The 15366-nt window shown below is 45.1% G+C and overlaps 1 protein-coding gene across 20 annotated transcripts in view; it reads left to right on the top strand.

The window, feature by feature from the left end:
- The window catches only part of SVIL (supervillin), a 189336-nt gene that overhangs the window by 142012 nt on the left and 31958 nt on the right, over nt 1-15366 (top strand). For 15 of the 20 annotated variants that reach the window (XM_063669722.1, XM_063669721.1, XM_063669705.1 and 12 more), the window contains 5 exons: nt 4519-4666; nt 8625-8714; nt 8801-8887; nt 10474-10651; nt 13842-14014. In XM_063669722.1, the coding sequence (XP_063525792.1) occupies nt 4519-4666; nt 8625-8714; nt 8801-8887; nt 10474-10651; nt 13842-14014 (676 nt within the window). The remainder of the gene's footprint in view (nt 1-4518; nt 4667-8624; nt 8715-8800; nt 8888-10473; nt 10652-13841; nt 14015-15366) is intronic. The other 5 variants (XM_063669706.1, XM_063669709.1, XM_063669711.1 and 2 more) reach the window with 1 other exon arrangement.

The following is a 15366-nucleotide window of genomic DNA, read 5'->3' as shown; positions in this document are numbered from 1 at the left end:
AATTTATAGATCAAGTTGGGAAAACCTGCCATCTTAACAAAATTGAGTCTTCTTATCCATGAACATGGAATATATCTCCATATATTGTTAAGTTTAAAGGAAATTAACATTTGCCAAAGGCATTTCTGTTTCATCACTTCAAAATTAAAATTTCAAAATATTATATATTTTTACCTCTGAACAATTTTTCCCAGCTAAATATAAATAGTTTATATACTGAGTATGTAGTACTAGCTCATCTGTGTTTTCAGAGGTCAAGTCACTCCTTTTCTTTCTTCCAGCAGTACTGGTATCTTAATATTTAATAATACAAAGGTTCAGAGAAGATAAAAAGCACACAGGCTCTGTCTAAATGGACTGTTTGTCTCTGTGTCAGGCTTCAACCTGAATTCTCTTCTTTCTCACATGCCTCAGGGCTGTACCAGAAGATTTCACTTTATTCCCTTCCTTTCATCTTAGGAGCTGGTAGATGGTGACAGGACTGGAAAACACTTACTTTGAGGTCGGAGCCTTGACCTGTGATCTTTTCTTCCTCTTTTATTCAGGGTACTTGAGGCTGTATGCAGTCACAAGGGACTGAAATTTCTCTTAAGGAAGGGGCAAAGCTAAATTTCTTTCATAGTGCGTAGAATTCGAAATGATCTTAGCATTTTTGAAAACTGAAAAGTACAGCTTTGTTCCTTTCACCTTATTTCTATTACTTAATATGTGCTCTTATAATTTCTTCCTTTACAGTTTAACTACATGTGAATAAGATAAAAAAAATTTTAAAAGCCAGGTCACAATATTTTATTTCGATAAAGCTCTCTGGTTGTGGAAGAGTTTGACCCTTAAATCCGCCCTAATCGTTATAATACATCTTAGTTCTATGCTCTGTGTTGGATCACATCCCTGCGTGAGAAACATTAAGTGAGATTTGCTATGATTTTTCAGTCAGTATACAGAGAGAAAGAAACCCATCAGCAACATCAGGCAACCTAAAAGCATTCATGCTGATTCGTCCTTTGCACAGTTTCAAGCTGTGACCTACCAAGTATCTGAACATCCCTAAGAAAAGAACCTCCTTTCTGCCTGTTTCACTACCTTATACACACACACACACACAGACACACACGTGCATACACATACACAAATACTCATTTTCTCCTCCACCCTCTCTCTCTGCCTTTCCCCACAACATTCATGGGATCTATCTTTGAAAGAATGAAGGATAGATGGGGTAGGTTTCTGTTTAGATTCTTCCTCAACTCTCTCTTACTATTCCAGCCAATCCCAAACATGTGTCAGCTAAACCTGGAAAAATGACACAATACTTATTACTATATATATTACATCCTTCTCTAAACAAGGAAAGAAAAATTTAGAAGGAAAAAAACAAGACAATATGAAGTTTTAAGCTTAAAAAAATCAAGTGAGCAAATATATATATATATCTTCTTTGTTCTCACATTTTGAGTTCTAAATTGTGATAAATATTTATTAGATTATTTAGAGAATAAACAAGCTGTATATGCTTTACACCCTTCTAGAGCCACGTAAAGTCGAATTGCAGCAATTAGGGGGTCCTAAGCCAACCCTACGAAGTAGCAAAGTTAAGTCAAAATTTCTAGAAAAACAAAAACATTTATGTTTAATATTATTATTTAGAAGGGAGTAAAAATTCTTTCTTCTTGCCCTAGGTCTGGCAAATGAATGGGAGCTTTAAATTCTAAAATGGTTGTATCATCCCAAAGTTTGTATCCATCATGTGCATAAAGGGCTCTGAGTGAATCCCAGTGCTTTGAAAAACGAAATTTTGGACTTGAAGATACCATTTTTCTGAGTCATTATCCACACCCACTACTCCACCCTGGACTGTCAAGATGCCTGAGAGAATTCACCACAGAGTTGACTAAGTGAATAGTGAATCACCATAGTGATGGCTGGACCTTTGGGGACGCCAACTTTCTTGGCACTTGATGTTTCTTGGAAATATTCGAAGCCAAGCGCCATATTGGTTTGATTAAAATTCACTCCTGAAACTTCATTTTCAAAGAAAACGTATTCTCTTTGTTGAATTTTGATGAGGTCTTTCGGGCAAGTGAACCTCATCATTTATTTAAAAAGGATACATGATTCAGAGAGTTACTTGGAATTAGGGGCTTCTTGCCGATCACAAGGGGAAATGTTAAGGTTTTTAGGAAAAAATTTTAGTAGCTTTTAATTTTGATAAAATGTTAAACTTACAGAAAAAATTCCATTATAGGCAGAGCACTTTCATACCCTTTACCAGAACCACTCATTGTTGACATTGGCCCCCTTCCTTCACTCTCCCTCCCTTCCTCCCTCCAGTCCTCACCCCACTTTCTTGCCTTCTCTTCCCCCACCTCATTTTTCCCACCCCAACCATGTGCCAGTAATTTGGAAACATTGTGGTCCTCTACCTTTCAATATTTGACTTTATTTCCTAAAGTCAAAGATATTTCCTTGCATAACCACAATATGGTGATCAAGATGAGGAAGTTAATGTTGATACAATATTTATCTGATCCACGTCCATCTTAAAATTGTGTCAGTTTCCTCCAATAATGCCCTTTGTAGCCCCCACCCCATCTAGGATTCAAGCCAGGATCATGTATTGCGTTTGGTTGTCATATCTCTTTAGGAAAAGGTTTTTAACCTAATTTAAATTGGCAGGGACCTCAAAATCACTTCTGGCTATGAGGGCTTTATAGAAGAATCCTGTGAAAGAAAGATTCATCACTTAGTGATGGAGAAGTCCACGTTCGTAGCTTAAACCAAATCTTCCCAGTGCAGACCTGGTTTTGTGCTGCTGGAAAGGAAGAGAAGGCGCCTTTCCTCTGTCAACTCCCATCATTCCAGGGGGTTAAGAAAATGAACTGTCCCCATCTCCACTCTCTTCCTGTCCCTCCTGAATCAGGAAGTTCTCTCTTATGGGTCAGTGAAGAGAAATGGTTTGCCATAGTGAGGAGGAACAGCATCGGGGAAGAGAATCTCTAGGATGGGCTTCACTCGGGGCTCTCCGAATCCTCCCCCTGTGTCAGCGTGAGGCCTTAGGATCACACCGATCCACAGTGACTTTTTAGCCCAGGAAAATGCCTTAGGAAGGCAGAAAAGCTGGGGTACCTGCTAGAAGAGTAGTGCTCAGAAGTAATTTGAAAGCGGATGCGCTAGCAGCAATCTGGGGAACCTGCTAGAAGAAGGTGTGGAGTGCTCAGATGTAGTTTGAAAGCGGATGCACTAGCAGCAACAGCCTTCCTCGGGTTCAAGTGACAGGGGAAAGCGAGAGGGCAAAGCCAGGAGGCCATCGCCGGCCTCCGGAGCCCCTTCCAGAAACCAGCAGGTGACAGCCAGGGATGTGCCTTCTGCTCTGGAGGGGGCACCTTTCCACTCTTCCTTCCTTGGCATTAGCTCCACAGCTCCTGTGCTTCTCCCCTGCTCCCCACCCAGCCCTGTGCCTCGCCATAAACAGGGGTCTTGTGGTGCAGGGAGGGTTGGCTTGAAGGCAGAGGGAAAGCAAACTCTGCCGGCCAGCGTTTGAGGACCTCCTGCCCTGGTATTGCCCGTGACTGCCACGTACACTCTTCTCCCCAATACACATCACTCAGTGGCATGAGCCCTGTCCTCTGCCTCCATCTCTGCTCCTCTCCCTCCCTCCTCAGCCCCATCTCCCCATCCCAGGCCTGTCCTGAGCCCGTCCTCCTTTCCTGATGCCCTTTGAGTCCCTTGTAGCTTCTTCCCCTTCCCCTCCTGCCACATCCCCAACCGCAAGCCTAATGAGCATCACCAAAGACTTGGAAATGGAAGAAGCATATCTCTCCAGAAACTTTCCAATTAGAAACTGCTGAAAGCATTTTAAGTAGAAATGTTATTGTGCGTGTAGGTTATGTCTTAGCATAGTTCATCCTCAACATCAGATATCTCATGGCTTAAAGCCACTTCCGTGGGCTCTCCTGGTTGCCTACCTGCCCACAGAACATCATGCCTGCAGGAAAAAGCAAGCAGAGTCCCAGAAAACCTTCTCATTCCCCTTATTCCTAACCAGCCTTCCCTGTCTCTAACTGGGCAAGTTCCTTGTGTGCTCACATGGATAAAGTTTTCTAGATCAATCATGTTCTTTGTGAGTATATAGGGATAAAAAATCTCCCAGTTAACTGAGTTTAACTAGATGGGATAAGACAGAGAAACTTCAATTCCCTGTAGAGTCCAGGGCATGAAAACAATCTATTTTTAATTGTTTGTGTTTACAAAGGATTGTTTTGGTGCTCCAGTGTCCCAAACCAGTAAGGCACAGGACAAAGGTATTCATCTAAAGTTACAGTATCGCCAATGGTGATCTCCAACCCAACCTGGATGTAAGGAAGCTGAGCCCATTTCAGATAAAACATTTTTGAACATCTTTGGACAATATACTCCTCTTTGTCTACCTGCTTTTTTCACTCATGAAATGCTGCAGGCTGAGATCCCCACCACTGTCATTTCTCTCTCCTGTTTTCTCTTCTGTACATTTATGAACAGCAGGTCACAGAAAGTCGAGAGAGCCAAATGACGATTGAGGAGAGGAAGCAGCTCATCACTGTGAGAGAGGAGGCCTGGAAGACGAGAGGCATAGGAGCAGCCAACGACTCGACCCAGTTCACTGTGGCTGGCAGGATGGTGAAGAAAGGTCAGCGTGTGTATGCACGTGTGTGTGTGTGTGTATGTGTGTGGTGTGTGCACAATGCACACACATGAGCACACTTACCCATGGAGGGCATGGTGGTACATGATAGCTCAATTTAAAAGAAGAAACCATGGTCTTTTTAAGTTTTTTCTAAGAGACAGGGTCTTGCTCTTTTGCCTAGGCTGGGGTGCAGTGGCTCAATCATGGCTCACTGCAGCCTCGAACTCATGGGTTGGGGCAATCTTCCCACCACAGTGTCTCTAGTAGCTGGGACTATAGGTGTGCAACACCATGCCTGGCTTTTTAAAAATTTTTATGTAGAAATGAGGTGTCGCTGTGTTGCCCAGGCTGGTCTTGAACTCTTGGGCTTAAGTGATCCTCCCACCTCCGCCACCTAAGTAGCTGGGACTACAGGCTTGAGACACCATGCCCAGCCTTCTTTTAAAATTTTTTAAACTTACTGACATTCTATAAATGTTTTTTTGTGTAGGTTCTGTGAGATATTTCTACTGAATATCTTTTCTTCATAAATAGTATCTTCTTTAAACTTTATATGATTCTTGGAAATATTTGAAGGTCATAAAACAGTGATGCATAATTCCATTTGTCACTGTTTCAAAACTTACCCATTTGGAATTGAGTGCAAGTGTAGGTTTCAAAAGCAGTTCAAATCTGCTAACGAATTTTGGTCCTTTCCCATAATTACATTTATTTATTTATTTAGACAGAGTTTCACTCTTGTTGCCCAGACTGGAGTGCAATGGTGTGATCTCGGCTCACTGCATCCTCCACCTCCCGGGTTCAAGCAATTCTCTTGCCTCAGCCCCCCGAGTAGCTGGGATTACAGGCGGCCACCACCACGCCTGGCTAATTTTTCATCTTTTTAGTAGAGACGGAGTTTCACCATGTGGGCCAGGTGGTCTCAAACTCCTGACCTCAGGTGATCCACCCGCTTCGACCTCCCAAAGTGCTGGGATTACAGGTGTGAACCATTGTTCCCAGCCCCCATAATTACTTTTTTCTTTTTCTTTTTTTTTTTTTTTTTTTTTTTGGTGGAAGGGACAGAATCTCACTCTGTCTCCCAGGCTGGAGTGCAGTGGCACAATCTCAGGTCACTGCAACCTCTGCCTCCCAGGTTCAAGCAATTTTCCTGCCTCAGACTCCCAAGTAGCTGGGATCACAGGCGCACGCCACCACGCTTGGCTAATTTTTGTATTTTTAGTAGAGACGGGGTTTCACCATGTTTGCCAGGCTGGTCTTGAACTCCTGACCTCAGGTGATTCACCCGCCTTGGACTCCCAAAGTGCTGGGATTACAGGCATGAGCCACCCCGCCGGCCCATAATTACTTTTAAATTGTTTCCATTTCCTTCTGACCTGGCAACCATATACCCTAAGTCGGCCTTTCACAATAAGGAAGTTTATCCCCTCTTCCTTTTAGGTTAATTCCTAGGTCCTTCTCCATTAAACCTGATTTCTCTGACTGACCAAAGCCAAATCCGGGTATGCTTTAATAGCTGTCTAAAAGATGTCCTCAGTTCCTAGGCAGTGGGATGTCCCTGCTGCAATCTTCTGCTGCTGAGCTCTTGGAACTGATTTGATGCCTGTATTCAAAAATTTATAAAACTGACTTACATATCACATGGTTAGTAAAGTTACTGGAGAGCTTTGAGGCTTCATAAGAGTGTTTGGGGCTTTATTTCATATCCTGCAGGAAATGATTGAAATTTGGGGTCCCTTTGTCATCTATATGCACATACCATCACTTTCTAAGCTATTATTTAAAAGCAGATTTCCCAACTTAGTGATATACGTTTTCACATTCACTTGTTCTTAACATCTTGTCATCAAATATAGAGGCTTAGCTTTTCTTTTTCTCAGAACCTTTAATCCACACTTTTATGAAGAGTACCTAACTCATTATAGGTACATAATGAATGTTTGTAGAAGGAAGGGAAGGAGCGAGGCATGGGAAATCCCTGAACTGTGATTAACTAAAATCTTAGTGGGGAATCCTTTCTAACAAATCTATTCTTACCTCATCTTGGAATTGTGAAAATATAATTTACTCTCACAGAATGAGATACCATTTGCCAATTTTCTGCATCAGATCACAGAACTGGATACTCATGTTTAAACTCCTTTAATGTGAGCCCCAACCCTTCTTTAACAGAAGCACATCGTTAGGTGCAGAGTGACTAAGTAGAACTGGAACTGAGAACTTGAACCAGACCTCAGGTTTTCCAGCTTCTAGCCCAGGCTTTTATCTTGATGACTTTCTGCTTTGGTGTTTTTTCTTTCTTCCATCTTAAAAACCCTAATTTATTTGTAAATGGGTTCTTACTACCAAATGCCACTGCCCTTGTCCACACTGACATCTGTGAAAATGTTCCCAAAGAGAGTAGGTGACTGGTTGTTGTATTTAGAATTCATTGAAAAGAGCTATGGAGGAGATCTTTTTTTTTGTTTTAACATTTTGTAATTTGCATCTCCCTGCCATGAGTCATTCATTCCCTAAGGATCCTTAGCTAGGTGGGGAGCACTTTTGCATAGTGCCACTGCCTGAACCGCCAGCAGGGGGAGCCATGGCAGCGGGGTTTGCCCGGCACCGGCCGGGACAGGGATGGATTTCTCCGGTTGCTTTGGAAACCAGCCTTCAGAGTCAGTCCTGTTAATTAGCTGCGGAGTTAAAGGCCTCTGTGCTAATGAGCTCCTCTGATGTCTCTTAAGCATCCTTCTAGTGAGTGATGATTTCCCTCCCCACCCTGTGATACCAGATTTTATTCATCTTTATCATCGTTCAAGAAAGTTTAATTTCTCATGGATATAAACCCTTTGCAGTTCTGGCAATTGAAACAAATTTTAAAACTTTTATTGACATCATCAATCAAATATATGTACATAATGAGAAGTACTTGTAGAATACTACTAAAACTTGAGTTTTAAACCATTTAATGGGTTTTTTAATTAAATTTTTTATGCTATAATACTTCTCCCGTTCACAGGAGGAAGGAGCAGAATCATTTATTCCCTTGGTTTTCCTTGTGATAGTGATTTGCATATCCTCTGGATGTTGTTCGTCCAGGGATGCATTGTCATCTAAGTAGCAATGTCATCTAAGGATTTCACATTTATTACAAATGAGTACAGAGAACATTCACATCTCATTTTGTTTTTTTGTAAATGCACTAATCAGTTTTCTTTCCAATGCCTTCCACTTAGGTTAGGGAAGCAATACTCATCCTTCTCTTTACTAGGTTTTCTTCTTCCAGCTGGATACTTTCTCCATGCAGGAATTCCTCCCTTTCCCTTTCATATGTCTCTCACCACTTGCCCTTTTAAAGATTCCCCACCCTGCTTCTCGGTAAATATACGAGGAAAAGCATTTCCTGTTTCTGCCCACACAGGAGATGGACAGGACTTCCAACATGCACAGTCGGTCCAGACCTGCCCTGGTCTGTAATTTCTTCTGAAAGGTTGGCCCTCCTTGGGTTACTGTCTATGTCATGTCCCCAGGGCCACTGTCCCTCCCTCCCCTCAGCCTGGAGGAGAGCTCCAGTGTGGGGGGCCAGTTGCTGGCAAGTGTGACACAGCTCATTCTGCAGATGGCACCAATGCACTCTCAGCTGCCCCTGCCATCTCCAAAGGGCCTCAGAACTCACAGCTGCATTTGCCCAAGTTAACGTGTCATGGACATGTTTTCCCATGTCTTCACCATTCATTTTGGAATATCGGCTTGTCAGCCACTACAGTCCTTGGAAATAATAAAATCCAGTCTACGTTTGCAGTTGGTTGTCCCACAGTCGTGGTACGTGTGAAATGTGTGTGTGTGTGCCTGCATGTGTGTGTAAGTTCTTATATGTTGTGCTGTCTACCCTGGGACTCCTGGAGATCCGTCAGGGTCCCGGAGATTTCCAGAAGTGACCCTGAGATGCTCAGTAGCTTGTCTGTGTGTTCCGCAGGTTTGGCATCACCCACTGCCATAACCCCAGTAGCCTCACCCATTTGCAGTAAAACAAGAGGCACCACACCCGTTTCCAAACCCCTGGAAGGTAAGTCGCCAAGGCCCTGGCCACGCCAAGCCTGATCAGAAGAGGCCTGAGTGATGCGGTCTCACTGACAGTTTCTGCTTGCCTAGATATCGAAGCCAGACCAGGTATGCAGTTAGAATCGGACCTGAAGCTGGACAGGCTGGAAACCTTTCTAAGAAGGCTGAATAACAAAGGTACCTACTGGAAGCCAGAAGGCTTTGCTCTCAGAATCTCTAAATCCTGATTCTGATTGCTTTTCTTCCTCAGCTAAATTGTTTTCTATTATGGCTTTCCTAATTCATACTGTAATCATTATCTTTGTTGTTATCTTCAAAAAAATGAAGTTTTGGTCAAGACTGATTAGATTAACAAGCCCTAATTCACTTGATAACGTACTAAATTGGGGACTTCCAATAATACATTTTTTTTCTTGAATCTAAACCCTTGGGATGTAATCCAATTGGAATTGTGAACTAAGTGATTTTGCTTATAACTCCCAAAGCAGATTATTATATGTCGGCAAAATCAACGTGATCTTGGGCCTGGTGAACTTTAAATTGTATGTTATCAATTTCCAATAAGGTAAAAGCTAATATTATTTCGTATAATCACAAATGATTTCTAAAAGAAAATTATGACAAATGAATATTGAAGTAAATGTTTCAATATAAAAGTCAATGAGGTATACCAAATAAAAGAGCAATGTGCAAAAACAGCCTTTTATCTCTTGATTAAAATGTCCAATCCTGGAAACTTATCAAATACTAGGCGCTGGGAGTCCCTACTATTGACAGTGACCACTAAAAGGTTGAAAATAATACAACCACAACTGAACAGAAATATAAAAGTGTAATATAACTGAACTGGCTAGGCAGGGAATGCCAATCAGCAAAGCATTTATTACACACATGGAGCAGTGATCTAGCCCGTGGGTCAGCAAGTGATGGCCATTGCCAAATCCAGCTGCCCACCTTTTTTTTTTTCTTGTTTGTTTGTTTTTTAGAGACAGGGTCTTGCTCTGTCACCCAAGCTAAAGTGCAGTGGTGCCATCATAGCTCACTATAGCCTTGAACTCCTGGACTCAAGCAATCCTCCCACCTCAGCCTCCCAAGTAGGTGGGACTATGGGCGTGCACCACCAAGCCTGGCAAATTTTCTGTTTTTGTAGAGATGGGGTCCCACTATGTTGCTCAGGCTGAAGTCCTGGGCTCAAGCGATCCCCCAGCCTCAGCCTCCCAAAGTGCTGAGATTATAAGCGTGAGCCACCATGCCCAGCCCTGTTTTTGTAAATAAAGTTTTATTGAAACATACCCATGCCCATTTGTGAACTATTGTCAATAGCTTTTGCATTAAGACAGCAGAACTGAGTTGTTGCAACACAGGCCCCATGTCACCCCTCCCCATGCAAAGCCTAAAATGTTTACTGGCTGGCCCTTTTCGGAAGAAGTTTGCCAACCCTTCATGTAGAATGAGGCTGAGGCTGGTTCATCTACCCTCAACAGAAGCAAGTGCAGGTTCAGAAGTGTTCAGTGTGCTCGTGTGTGCAGTATGGTCAGCCTCCCTCTCTCCCATTTTACTACAGAAGATTTGTTCAGGTGGGAAGTCCTTACGTCAGAGATTAAGTAAGGGCCTGGGAAGCAACCACAGGACCCTGTATATCACAACCGTGTTTCTTCCACTTCTGGAACTTAGGAGGAAGTAGAATTTTTAAACTATTGTGAAGCATAATTGGAGTCCTTGTTTTTATAAAACTCTTATGTCTTTTGCTTATTTGTTGATAGTTGGCGGGATGCACGAAACGGTGCTCACTGTCACCGGCAAATCTGTGAAGGAGGTGATGAAGCCGGATGATGATGAAACCTTTGCCAAATTTTACCGCAGCGTGGATTATAATATGCCGAGAAGTCCTGTGGAGCTGGACGAGGACTTCGATGTCATTTTCGATCCTTATGCACCCAAGTGAGTTATTTGGGTCTCCGTCTTTCCTCCACTGAGAAGGGCTTCCTTCGCCTGCACAGGGCACATCCATGAGGCTCTTCCCCCAGTGCGGCTTCCTTCTCCTTCTCCTTCTAACTCCATCACGGCGGCGTTAGTATTCTAGAGCCAGGGCACCGTGTTGCAGGAGCCAGGGGCACAGAGCCTCGCAGCAGATAAAACATGCAGAGGGCAGACCAGATGCGCATGCAGGCAGACCGCGTGGGCCACAGATGCTGGTCCTGTGCCATAAAGAGGGCGTCACTGGATTTTTCACATAACGTGAATATTGTTTTGCAGTTTTTAGGTTTACATCACTTAGCAGAGAGTTCACGCCTGTCTTTCATTTGACATATTGGATTCTTGCTCATAATTTTGCAAAATATTTGGATGAGATGGGCTCAAACTAATACAGCTAACTAGAAAATCAGGCATGTTACTTAGCTTCCAATCATTTATAAAATCAATAGATCTGCAGGTTTTCTCATTGATGTCTAAGGGTTTCTCTTTCTAGGGGAACATGACTAAACCAACTAGGAAAAGTGATTATGGTATTAGGAGTCCGTCAATTTCAAGTGCCAAGAAAAAGATCCCAACTCAAACTGATTTCAGCAAAAAGAAAAGTGCGGAGGCGTTTACCGGCTCAGTCGCTGCACAAGTGCGGAGGGGTTTACTGGCTCAGGCGCTGCACAGTGCGGCGGGGTTTACTGGCTCTCTCTCTGCACAGTGCGGGGGGGTTTACTGGCTCAGTCGCTGCACAGTGCGGGGGGGTTTACTGGCTCTCTCTCTGCACAGTGCGGCGGGGTTTACTGGCTCTCTCTCTGCACAGTGCGGGGGGGTTTACTGGCTCTCTCTCTGCGCAGTGCGGCGGGGTTCACTGGCTCTCTCTCTGCGCAGTGCGGCGGGGTTCACTGGCTCTCTCTCTGCGCAGTGCGGGGGGGTTCACTGGCTCTCTCTCTGCGCAGTGCGGGGGGGTTCACTGGCTCTCTCTCTGCGCAGTGCGGCGGGGTTCACTGGCTCTCTCTCTGCGCAGTGCGGCGGGGTTCACTGGCTCTCTCTCTGCGCAGTGCGGCGGGGTTCACTGGCTCTCTCTCTGCGCAGTGCGGAGGGGTTCACTGGCTCTCTCTCTGCGCAGTGCGGAGGGGTTCACTGGCTCTCTCTCTGCGCAGTGCGGAGGGGTTCACTGGCTCTCTCTCTGCGCAGTGCGGAGGGGTTCACTGGCTCTCTCTCTGCGCAGTGCGGCGGGGTTCACTGGCTCTCTCTCTGCGCAGTGCGGCGGGGTTTACTGGCTCTCTCTCTGCGCAGTGCGGCGGGGTTTACTGGCTCTCTCTCTGCGCAGTGCGGCGGGGTTTACTGGCTCTCTCTCTGCGCAGTGCGGCGGGGTTTACTGGCTCTCTCTCTGCGCAGTGCGGCGGGGTTTACTGGCTCTCTCTCTGCGCAGTGCGGAGGGGTTTACTGGCTCTCTCTCTGCGCAGTGCGGCGGGGTTTACTGGCTCTCTCTCTGCGCAGTGCGGAGGGGTTTACTGGCTCTCTCTCTGCGCAGTGCGGAGGGGTTTTACTGGCTCTCTCTCTGCGCAGTGCGGCGGAGTTCACTGGCTCAGTCGCTGCACAGTGCCGAGGGGTTTGTCGGCTCAGTAGCTGCACAGTGCCGAGGGGTTTGTCGGCTCAGTAGCTGCACAGTGCCGAGGGGTTTGCTGGCTCGCTCGCTGAACAGTGCAGATGTGGTCTCCAGTTCTAAAAGCCCCTCAGAACACAGTCTGTCTTGGCTGTTTTCCTTTGGGCGGCCTTACTCTCCGTCAGGCAGTGGCCTGGCGGCAGATGGACACCCCAGCTCTGGAGTCACAAGGCTGCCTCCCTGGCCAGCCCAGCACGGGTAGCTTCTCTTCTCAGTAGTCTAAGCAGAAGTTCCAGGTTTGATTTTCTTGGCTTCAGCTTGAGCCCCTGTCCATCCCTAAACCAGTCACTGTGGCCAATGGGATAGAAGATGCTGACTGGGTAAAGGCGGGTCTCTGGGTCTCCTTTAGAGCCACGGGTGGGGGCGCAGGGAGGTGGTTTCCCCAAAGGAAAATCCAGATGCTATTACCAGACACAGAGGAAGACAGGCTAGACAGGCTCCACCCACGGCAATCCACCACATCCATCTGGTCTTAACTGCGAAATTGTCAGAGTGACGTATCATGTCATTTTCTACAAGCTGCTCCAGATAAATTCGTTGCGTATTCCAGTTTGCTCAATTTGTTTCAGTTTGCATGTTTTAATTTCCTAACTTAAAAAAATGAGCCCTTTGCCATTTTCCACTTCAAAATAGTATTTTGGATATTTGCATACATAACCGTTTAACCATTTCTCAGTCTTCCGCCCACACAATGTTACTGTTCAAATAGTCGTATATCATAATTTAAACATATTGACACACATATGACACCATGGTACGTAAAGACGCCTTTTGGGCACAGAGGCCTGCGCAGCTGGAGGTGGAGAGTGGCAGCAGGAGTCTGTTGGGAGATCGCTTCGCTCGGTTTGCTCACCTCCCCTAGTCTGGTTTTCCACCCCAAAGAGTTGTGAGAATGTGGGGTGGTCACAGATGGTTGCGGGCCTATTTTATTTCAGTATATTCTTCCAAAAAGTGGTTATTTTTCAGAGGTGGGCAGTGAGTTGAGTGGAAGCTAGTCATGGAGGGTCAGTAAGGGGACCGAAAGCTATTGCATAGGGAGAAAGATTAGTCTGAGCGAAGAGGATTACATCAAGGAGCCGTGGTCTGCAAATTCCCGAAGGGCTTGCCAGAGACAGACAAGTAGACATGGGTGTATGGTTCCAAAGCGAGAATTAGGACGTGTGCATGGGCGCGGTAAGGAGAGGGAAGAGCTGCCTAACCCCTAGAGCTGTCTAGCAGAGCCATGAGCTGCCCGGAAGTACTCCACACCCTCCCAGGAGGAGACCAAGGGCCATGAGTGAGTGGGGGCGTCCGGGCGTGGCTGAGATTTGAACTCAGTGGGCTTGCGTCCCTCTTCCATCTCCAAGATTCTACGACTCCATGTCAGGGGAGTGGCGGTGGGAGGAGGAGTTGCAAGATTTGTAACAAAATCAGGAAATACACTGGGGAGTCCAAGACCCGCACGTCATCCAGGTGTGGTGGTGTCGCAGACTGGGACCTTGGCTCTGCTTCCATCCGCAGATTGACGTCTTCTGTGGCCGAGCACAAGCGGGCAGTTAGGCCCAAGCGCCGGGTTCAGGCCTCCAAAAACCCCCTGAAAATGCTGGCGGCAAGAGAAGATCTCCTTCAGGAATACACTGAGCAGAGATTAAACGTTGCCTTCATGGAGTCAAAGCGGATGAAAGTAGAAAAGAGTGAGTATTTGAACCCCCACCCTGCTTCTGAGTTTGGGAATGGCTTCTTCCGATGTTTTACTCATTGCTTGGTTTTCTGCCTTGTGAAGGCCAATAATGGTGCTCAGAAGAGCCTCATGAAGTAAAAAGGAGTAAGTTTGGACATACATGTGCACGCTTACCTAGACTTTAAAGATTTTTCATAGAAATTCTCACAGTGTGTATCACCTGTTCAGTTAGTTAATTCAGATTATCCTGGGGTTTGGTTTTTTTTTTTTTTTTTTTTAAAGACTGGGGTCTTATCATATTGCCCAGGCTCATCTCAAACTCTCTGGCCTCAAACAGTCCTCCCACCTTGATCTCTTAAAGTGCTGGGATTACAGGCACAAGCCACCGCACCTGGTTACAAATTACCCTGTTTTATTGAGTTTTCTTTCTGGAAGTTAAAAGAGATGGATATTTCTGAGTATGGTAATTCAGCCATTTTCAGCTTTGTAGATCCTGAACACACAATCATTCTTCATTTAATCTTATTAGTCGTTTGATCTCTTATAGTAAAAGAGCCGTTTGGTCTCTTATAGTAAAACACTTCAAATCAGTGGAGTATCTAATCCTAGATTTTTATATTATTAATTAACACAAACGCCAGTGCTTTTCAGATCGTTCTTGGTAGGACCCTGAGCTTCTCGGAGTTGGGATGTGGGCTGGAGGGAGCAGGTGGAGCTGGCGGGGGTGATGAATGGAGGCGAGGAGATGGGCTCCAGACTCTCAGTCTCACTGTAGGCCTAGCCACACTGCTCTCATCTGCCCAATAATGTGGGGTTCCATCATTCTGAAACAGTGATTTTCTTGGTTTGAGGTGATAGCATGCATAATCTTGATTTTTGGAATAATCTTGCTGTAATTTTCATTTTCCCATAACACTCATAGACCTATTTCCTAATGTTTTTCTTAGAAATATAGTATTTAGATGAAGTGGTTGAGTCTTTTCGTTATAACTGGTTTACTAGGAAAGTATATTTCAGACTGGGTGTGGTGGTTCATGCCTGTAATCCCAGCGCTTCAGGAGGCAGAGGCAGGAGGATCACTTGAGCCCAGGGGTCTGAGACCAGCCTGGGAAACATAGCTAGACTTCATCTCTACAAAAAACAAAAAAATTAGCCAGGTGTGGTGGCATTCACCTGGGGTCCCAGCTACTCAGGAGGCTGAGGTGCGAGGCTCACTTAACCCCAGGAGATCAAGGCTGCAGTGAGCCATGATAGCACCACTGCACTCCAGGCTGGGCGACAGAGCCACACCCTTTCTCAACAACAACAAAAAAAGTGTATTTAAAAACCACAACACCATAACGAATTGACAAGTGGTGTTATATG

The sequence above is a fragment of the Pongo pygmaeus genome, chromosome 8 (genome assembly GCF_028885625.2).
Source record: "Pongo pygmaeus isolate AG05252 chromosome 8, NHGRI_mPonPyg2-v2.0_pri, whole genome shotgun sequence".
Lineage (NCBI taxonomy): Eukaryota > Metazoa > Chordata > Mammalia > Primates > Hominidae > Pongo > Pongo pygmaeus.
This window is presented reverse-complemented; position numbering and strand designations above follow the sequence as displayed.